The sequence below is a fragment of the Scophthalmus maximus genome, chromosome 18, assembly GCF_022379125.1.
Source record: "Scophthalmus maximus strain ysfricsl-2021 chromosome 18, ASM2237912v1, whole genome shotgun sequence".
NCBI classification, from domain to species: domain Eukaryota; kingdom Metazoa; phylum Chordata; class Actinopteri; order Pleuronectiformes; family Scophthalmidae; genus Scophthalmus; species Scophthalmus maximus.
In genome coordinates, this window is record NC_061532.1 from 19,388,894 (window position 1) to 19,397,500 (window position 8,607).

The following is an 8,607-nucleotide window of genomic DNA, read 5'->3' on the forward strand; positions in this document are numbered from 1 at the left end:
CGCTGCGTCTCACTCGTGTGCTCGGCTATTACCGCTGTATGTCTGTGGCGGTGATTCAGGGGGAAAATATCCAAAGAGAAAAAAAAGTCTTGAGAAGAAAGAGAAACAGAATCAGGCCAGGGGACTTTTGTGATCCTCAGCAGCTCCGGGGCTCCGGGTCGTCGTTCAAAGAGCTTCAGGAGAATGACACTTAGCGACGCTCTCACGGATTCCCTGAGGGCCACACACTCCTCAAGGCCTTCAGGTCTTTCCCTCCACCAGCTCCTGGATGGAGCAGATGATCCTGGTCTCACAAACCCTTGAACCTTTATTCAACCAGGCTCCTCCTGTGGCCCTTTAACACTTCTTCACATCACCAAATCAGGGGCGCTGGAGCTGCCGGTGGCCCCTCTAGTTTGCCCAAGTGCCCCTTTATCTGGCCCAGATGCTCCTCTAGTCATTCCTCTTGTCTGATTGGGCCAAGTGCCCCTGAGGGGGACCTCCAATTGGTCCAATTCTCTAAAGATGCCCTACCGTTCTTCACCATTCCTCTGTTCAGCAAAAGTGCTTTTTGAATTCACCTCGTCGGCTCAAGTGCCACCCGAGTCCGTCCCACTGCCCCCTGATGAGCCCCCCCCCCCCGGTGAGTCTAATACACCTTGAGTGCCCCAGTAGTCTGTGGGACTCTTGTTGGCCAGGGTCAACCCATCATTCTGTCAAGTCCAACTAGTCACCCAAAGTGCCCCAACTACCCAAAGCCTGACTGGTCAATGAACAAGCCCCCCCCAGTCGATCTAAGTGCAGTTCACCTCTCGTCATCCCAGATGTCCTAGAGATTCTCTGGAGATCTTCTTATCTCTGGACATCACAGTCTTAGATGATAGTTGAGCGACATTCTATTTGTTGGATGACGACATGATTGTGAGTCGATCGCGTCACTCGGGACAAGAAGGCTTTTTGGGACATGTTGCTCTGACACTGTTGATCTCGTCTACGAACCAGTAATCCCCTCAAAATATTGAGCTCCTGTAATAAATAACTTCTGCTTAAGATAATCTACGTTCTTCGTCTTCCTGATTCAACTGCATCAGTTTTTCCATTACACCAGATACTTCAAACTCGACCTTCTCAGCCCAGGTCAAGATACTGGAAGTGCTGCTGTAGTTAGCGAGAGGCCCTGTGGTCCCCCCCCCCCCCCCCCCCCGTGTCCCTACAGACTCTGAAACCCCCCCAATGAAACACTCACTCAAAACCACACGGATGTAAATTTTCAGTAGTTTTATTGAAAAATGCCTCTTCTGTTTTCAGAAATAAATAAGAAAATAAGGCTGTGGAATTCACAATCTGCAGTTTTAAACATGACGCTGCGACACCACCTCCACAGTCTCTGCTCGCAGGTTCTTTTCGACTGCATTCGATACTGAGAGAATGACAAGAATGAGAACAACTATATTCTGGATAAAACAAAATGAAATGTTTAAAAATGAACAAAAAGAAAACAAACCATAGTAAATATACACCACAGACATGCGATTCCACCTTCGGTGAAATGAGCTGTGACGGAATAAAGGAAAACTGATAAATACTAAAGTGTAGAGATACAAAATGAAAGCTGTGTTTAAACTGCCGCAATGAAACCGAACGATGACGCTGGATGAGAAGGATTATATTTAACATATCGATGAAGTGTGACACAAAAAAAAGAGGAGAAAAATCATTTCTTATCCGATCGGACAGCGTGAACGTCCGTCCTCTGGTTCCACTGGTCAACTGGTCAACTGGTCAACTGGTTCCACTGGTCAACTGGCTCGTCCAGACTGACGCCACGCAAATATGTTACAAGCAAAAGACACAAGTGGGGAAAGAAAAGGCCACAGGTTGTTTCTCCTCTTCAATTCAACCTCCGTCCAACTGCCACCACAACATCCACCAAGGTTTAAAAGCATTTAAAGGTTTGTTCCGATGAAGTTTTGGTTCTTTCTGTTGTTTGGTTTGTTTTCCGTTGTAACAAAAACGCGCCTCGTCTTACGACGTGAGCCCGTCGGACGCTTGTCTTCATGTTGACCTCTTTCGACGCCAGTTTTGCGACTCCTCCCCCTCCTCCTCCTCCTCCTCCACGGGACCGGGGGCGCCGCGGGCGTCGGCTTCGGGAGGGTACTGTCCTGCTCGGAGATAGTGGTTTTGGGGCCGGTTGAGCACAAGTTGTCAGTTTTTTCTCGGCATGCACAAAGAGAACGTGTTGGAACGAGGAGTTCCCGCCTGCGAGCTAAAGCAGCGACACCGCTGGTTGGTCGACACCAGGGGGCGTGTCCACGATGGTGTCGGAGGTGTTTGGACGATGCTAGCCAGAGAGCTACGAGGTTTAACTTGAACGATTTGAACGATTTCTACTTGATCAGTGGATCAACTGGAGTCACGTGTTCAACTCATCTTATTAGTACAAAAACTGGGGATATTCCCCTTCAACTGGGACGATCTTACAGTTCTTAAACGGAAACGTTGAACTGATAATAGCAATATCAGTTGGTTACAGTAAAATGTGAACCGGGTGTGTTTTCATTGCTGTTTGTGTGTTAGCCAGCACAACTTCTAAAACACTCCTGAACCCAATGTGGTGGAGGGTCGTTGACCCGAGGATCCGGAGAAAGGGCGGATCCAAACTGACGCCTTCAGGAATTTCAAATTCATTTCAAGTTTGAAAGTTCACTCTTGACTTTGACCCATTCTGGGACTTTCAATAACATCACATGGTCTTCATCGGCACGTTTACTTTGTTCTGTTATGGAGTTGTAGAGGTTAAACAAAGAAATGAAATCTTACTGTTCTGATGAAGATCATGTAAGATGACTGAAAGAACCAGAACAGCTACTAAATGGTCAAATTGAATTAATCTTTAATTTGCAGAGTTTCTCTCCAACACGTCTTTTTATGTTGGACTCTAGATGGATTTTCATTGGCCGACACACAACCTGCAACACCATCGTGGACACTCCCCCCCCCCCATTTCTTTTTAGAAGTTCAGGTGTTCAACTCATTCATTTTTACAAAAAGAAAACAAGAAAAACCTCAGTCAGGTACGACAGCCTCGACCTCGACCTCCTTTGGCTTTACATTGTTAATATTTCATCACATACAGATACAGTTCAGCTGGTCTGGGGAGAAACATTAAAGAACAAAATAAAATCATAAAAAAGGGGTAAAAGCTTGATTCCATGTTGGTTTTGAACATGAAGTCAATCTGAACCTTCGGGGTCACGTGTGCACAAGTGACTCATCGTGGCCCTGAGCAGTAAGAACAGCTTCCAACACACAGGGGCAGGAAGAGAACGAAAGAAAGAGGCGATTGGTTGGCATTCAGCAAGCAGCAGGTTGTTGTTGTTGTTGTTGTTGTTGTTGTTGTCTGCAAGGCACAAGCTTTAAAACTACAGATGCTCAAAACTGAATTCAAACATCGTGTACAAGGCACAGATTAGTTTATTTACACGTCACCTCCAGAGAAATGCTGTTAACCAGAGTCGCTGCCGCCCGGAGGCCGGTGACGCCGCTGCAGTTGTTCCACTTTGTTAGTATCTGTCTGTTGCTGCTGTTTGTTTCATGCTCGTCCGCTGAACACAAGGCTGCTGTGTTTGGTCTCTGGCTTCAAGAGTCAAACAGGTCGGTGTCATCACCGCCGCCGCCGCCGCTGGTGACTGGTTGTTAGTACGGTTCCCTCTGTGTTGCGCTTGTTTGTTAATGGTTTCCTTTGGCGTTCATCCCTTTTTAAAACGGCTCTAGAGCGAGTGAGCGAGCGCGAACTGTTTCAGTTACAGGACTTGTGAGTTTTGGGTTGTTTGTTTTCAGGAAGTCAGCGAAAGCAGCGCAAAGAAAGTTTCTACTGTTGTGAACCTGCAACAGGCCAAAGAGGATGGAAGGCGTCAGTCAGGTCAAAGCAGGAAAACAAGAGAATCATCAACTTTGAACGTTTCTCTCTCTCGTGATTAGTGACTACGAGTTTCCACACATGCGTTTAATCATCTCAGAAAAAAAAAAAAGGACTGGGAAATTCTCCTGGTGACGTTCACACCCAGAGTCAGAAGATCTACATAGAATTCATCTACGTGTCGCAGGATAACCTATGACATCGATGATCAGTACGAATTAATGTTCCATCTGCTGCGTATGAACAGAAACGCTTGAGCCACAGATTCAATCAAGAAAATTCATGTTGTTATATGTTGATTTTGTTTCAGCTGCTTTTCGTGAATTTGATGTTTGATGACGAGACCAAACGTGCCTGAAACACACGTCAGTGTTTGATCCTTTCATTAATGGGATGATGCGGCTTCATTGTTTTAATTATAATCACTCATATTAGTAATTTTATATATTTGAGTCAATAAACTGAACCAACATTAGTTGACTTTGACAATGTCATTGTCCCTTGAGTCTCTGCAACGAGCACGAGATCGTTACCACGGATATTATTTTAAATCCACCAACTTTGAAATGTTTTTATTCTGGACATTGTTGAGGAAATGAAATGCAGCGTATATTCAAAAACAAGACTCGAATGAGACGGAGGAAGACCTCATGCGTGGAACCCAGTGACTCTGGTCTGACTCCAGGTGAGACGGACATCCAGAGGATTTCCCAACATGTTAATTTCAGTCTGAATAGTTTCCAACAGCGGATCCGCTCCGTTGGGCGTGAGCTCTCAGAACGTACCTCCGTATCCCTGCCCGTTGTAAGGAATACCGACACACTGGGAGGAGTCGCAGTATCCAGGGGGTCCGGGAGGCCCGCGGATTCCGGCGTATCCCGAACGTCCGGGGGGTCCGCGGGGTCCGGCGGAGCCCGAGGGGCCCGGGGAGCCGGTCCTGCTCTCGCCTGGCGGACCTGAGGGGGAAACACAGACGCAACACGTGATGAATTCTCCGTATAACGTAACGCGAACACGCCTCCCGTCCGCACCAGTCACAGTTTTACGAGACAGGAACGTTTGTCGACACTTGGAAGATTCTCAAAGACTCAATGGAGCAAAGAGAGCAACAGTCTGTTTCATCTACTGAGAAGAAATGTGGATTCTCTGAAACGCTCAAAGTGACTCGTCTCCATGTGGCTTTGTGCTTTTTTTGAACATTTTATGATCATACTTTGGAAAATTCAGCTTTGAATTGTTATTTCTGAATAATCCGCAGATATATCCTAATTTATTGTCCTCTTGTTAAACTGCCTCGGCTCGCTGGCGGCACACAGACACTTATGGCTCCGTGTCTTCACTGAGTTTTCCAGCTGGAAACTTAATCTAGGAAAAAAAAAAGAAAATCTGCTTTACTGTAGCTGAGAGTCGCTGGTCCAGAAGAACCTCGACTGGGGGGGGGGGGGGGGGGGGGGGTCGCTGGTCTAGACACGGACGAAACCCACTTGGAAAGTTCTGCTGCATCTCCGTGACCTCAGCGTGTTTGTGAATGAACGAGGTCGAGTTGTGGAAAACAGAAAGTGGAGTCTGCTGCTGGATGACATCATCGCTCCGTGGTGGATGTTTGAGTCGAGTGTTGCGGAACAAGAGTTTTGAACTTTCCCTCCATGGACGTGTAACATCGATCCCGATTGGTTTCGTACCGATGTGCCGGACATTTGAGCGTTTACTAGCATGTGGTTGAGGCATGTCGCAGCCGGAGGTCATTGGAGTGTGGAGGTGCTGGGAGACTGTGACGTACCTGCGGGGCCTCTCGATCCTTTCTGTCCGACTCCCGACAGACCTCGTTCTCCTTTCTCTCCCGCCGGACCTGAAGCAAAGGGGCGTGACAACATTCCTCTGGTTACACATTCAATTCAATTCAATTTTATTTGTATAGCGCCATATCACAACATACATTGTCTCAAGGCACTTTACATAGTGAGGTCAATATTACAATATTACAGGGAAAACCCAACAAATCCCACAATGAGCAAAGCACTTGGCGACGGTGGAGAGAAAAAACTCCGAGGCCTTTTTTCTTCACAGTTCACAGAATGACAACAGGACAGAGAACGAAGCGGCGTCGGCGTCGACCTGCAACCGTTCGTATCAGTCGGCTTTTTAGCGTAAAATGTGTTTGGGGCTGTTTTCCCTGTTGAACTGAAAAACAAGATGCAGGGATTTCGTACTAAAACCTCCGTGTTGTCTTTAAGATCTTCTCTCCATCACACAGGAAGTAGCTTCTCTGCTGCAGGAGGAACAGCCACAGTACACGTGAGCGACGCCTGTCACGAAGTATCGTCCCAGAAATGATCGCGCTGAACAATATAATCGTAATATTAAAAAAAAATACTGAATCATGTGATCTTGGTCGTCCTCCACCACTTATCTGGACCGTCCGTTGACGTTCACGCTCACGAATGTCGACACAGTGGCTGTTATTGAGGTCGACGTATCATACGATCAGTCGATTGATGTAATTATGCTGACAGGCCTAATGTGAGTGTTGTTTCAAGATCTACTCTGAAATGAAATCACAAGTGTTTCATTTAAACCTATTTCCACATTAAACAATTTTCACGTACAGCGTTACTCGCAGGACTTTGGCCGCCACATCATTTATATTTACTTACTACTCTGTCAGACATGTATCTTCCAAATATACTAATATTTCGTATGAGTTCAAATATTTACACTTGAGCCAGTGAAGCGAAGGGCACGGAATTCGTGTCTTTGCATCGACTTTGTACATTAATCTCCCACAGTTACTGTTGAATCCGGTTCTCCACCTGGCGCGTGGCAGGTGACACCGGGGCAGTTTACCTGTCGGGCCTGAACACTGACGCTGCATCGATATACATTGTGGGACTGTGAATCTAAAAGGCCACGAGTGGAACACTGTCCGATCTAAAACGTCCGCGGATTAAATCTGAAAGTCGACATGTGAATGTTTCCTGGCGGAGCAGTCGCCTCGCTCGTCTCAGCGACTGCTCCGGATGAGCCTCGCTCTCCGTTCCACTAACATCTGGTGCGTTTCTTTTATCTCTTCAGCACATGAAGCAGAGAAAGAGAACACGACTCGTGAGCTCGTGATGTGATGGTTTTGTGCTTTTTAAAATAAACCTCTCGCCCTCCAGATAATCACTGGAGTCGGTCTGACAAGTCCCCGGGCTCGTACCTCTCTCTCCCTGCTGCCCTGGTAAGCCCGGACTTCCGGGGAAACCGTTCGTTCCTGCGGAGCCCGGCTCTCCGCGGGGCCCCTGCCTGCCCGTGGGTCCGGCGGGCCCTGGAGGTCCGGGGTTGTTGTTGCGGGAGATGCCGGAGGGGATCTGGTTCAGTAGCGTGTTGACTCGGGTCATTTGCGCTGCGGCGGCGGAGCAGATTAAAAAAGAGTGTGAGACTCAAGCGAGGATGTTCGGAGTCTCGGAGCAGCTGAGGAAGAGAAAAGACTACGAACCGTTGACCAGATGCTCGCAGACTTGTCTGGCGATGGATCGCATCATGTTCTGAGGAGCGAAGTCGCCCTGTGCAGAGGAGGATCAACAGGTTTATTAAACATGTTTTATCTCCTGATGGACTGTGATTATTGTCCTGTGGAGGTTTTATCACACATTGTGTTTGTGGAGCTTCTTGTGTGTTTGAAGTTTTTATTGTCTGAACTGTAAATGTGGCTCAACACTGATCATATTTTCTTGAACTGAGTCGATACTTCATGATAATAAATCCATAAAAGACTAAAAGACTTGTTAGAAGAGATGTTTGCTTCTCTGCAATGAAGCATCTTCAGGTTAATGATCTCACTTTGGAGATGTCTGAGACTCTCAAACAGAAAGAGACGGACTCACTCTCTCTCCCTTGTCGCCCTTGGGGCCGTTGCCTCCCTGAAGACAGAAACACAGAACAGGTCAAAACCATTTGGAGTGCGTGATCGTACAGAGTCGCCACGACAGCGAGGAGGACACTCACCGGAGGACCGGTGTCTCCGGGCTTCCCCGGTTGTCCCGCGGCACCTGATATTCCTGGAGATCCCGGAGGTCCCTGCGAGAGAACAGAGACAAATCAATGCGTGGTGTTGTCGCGCCCAGCTTGTCCTTGAGCGAGGCAGTGAGCCGCTCAGGGGTCAGAAGTCTTACCATGGCCCCGGCGGGGCCTCTGGGTCCGGTCGTGCCGTCCTTCCCTGGAGGACCCTGCAATGAAAAGATCACCACTGTAAGAACACGAGCAGGTCTCGGGTGGCGAGAAGCAGCGCGACCGGCCGGTCCGGACTCACCCTCACTCCCGCTGGTCCGATCGGGCCGGCGTTCCCCGGGGGGCCGGACGATCCCTGCGGACACAAAAGGAAACTGGAATCAAAGCCCGACTCTACGTCACGGAACAGGGTCACGATCGCTCGGACCGTCTGTCGAACAAAACACTGATTTACTCCGGAACGCCCGCTCAGTGTCCTCTCCGTCGTGGGTCCCTCGGCATCAGGTTTACAGGGAAGCTAATTTATTCTAGATCCGTTTTATTGTCCGTTACGAGTCATTACGAGCATGTTGCTGCTCCGACGTGGTCACCTGCGGCCCGGTCGCGGCATCCACACCGACTTAGAGTAAAGGGCCGATTAGTCACGAGGCCGCGCCACGGGTTCGATTCCCTTTAAAACCTGTACCTCGTCCGCTTTGTCCCTGAACGCTCCGGGGTTC

The 8,607-nt window shown here is 48.4% G+C and overlaps 1 protein-coding gene across 5 annotated transcripts in view; it reads right to left on the reverse strand.

Annotated features, from left to right (window-relative positions):
- Nucleotides 1-1,242: 1,242 nt before the first annotated feature.
- col12a1b (collagen, type XII, alpha 1b) overlaps nucleotides 1,243-8,607 on the reverse strand; it is a 98,133-nt gene continuing 90,768 nt past the window's right edge. For 4 of the 5 annotated variants that reach the window (XM_047328581.1, XM_047328579.1, XM_047328578.1 and 1 more), the window contains 9 exons: nucleotides 8,190-8,243; nucleotides 8,053-8,106; nucleotides 7,886-7,957; nucleotides 7,765-7,800; nucleotides 7,377-7,443; nucleotides 7,098-7,283; nucleotides 5,679-5,747; nucleotides 4,684-4,854; nucleotides 1,243-2,141 (listed from right to left, as the gene is read on the reverse strand). In XM_047328581.1, coding sequence (XP_047184537.1) covers nucleotides 2,035-2,141; nucleotides 4,684-4,854; nucleotides 5,679-5,747; nucleotides 7,098-7,283; nucleotides 7,377-7,443; nucleotides 7,765-7,800; nucleotides 7,886-7,957; nucleotides 8,053-8,106; nucleotides 8,190-8,243 — 816 coding nt within the window. In that variant the 3' untranslated portion in view covers nucleotides 1,243-2,034. Of the gene's footprint in view, nucleotides 2,142-2,855; nucleotides 3,865-4,683; nucleotides 4,855-5,678; nucleotides 5,748-7,097; nucleotides 7,284-7,376; nucleotides 7,444-7,764; nucleotides 7,801-7,885; nucleotides 7,958-8,052; nucleotides 8,107-8,189; nucleotides 8,244-8,607 lie in introns of those variants that run through there. The other variant, XM_047328580.1, reaches the window with a different exon arrangement.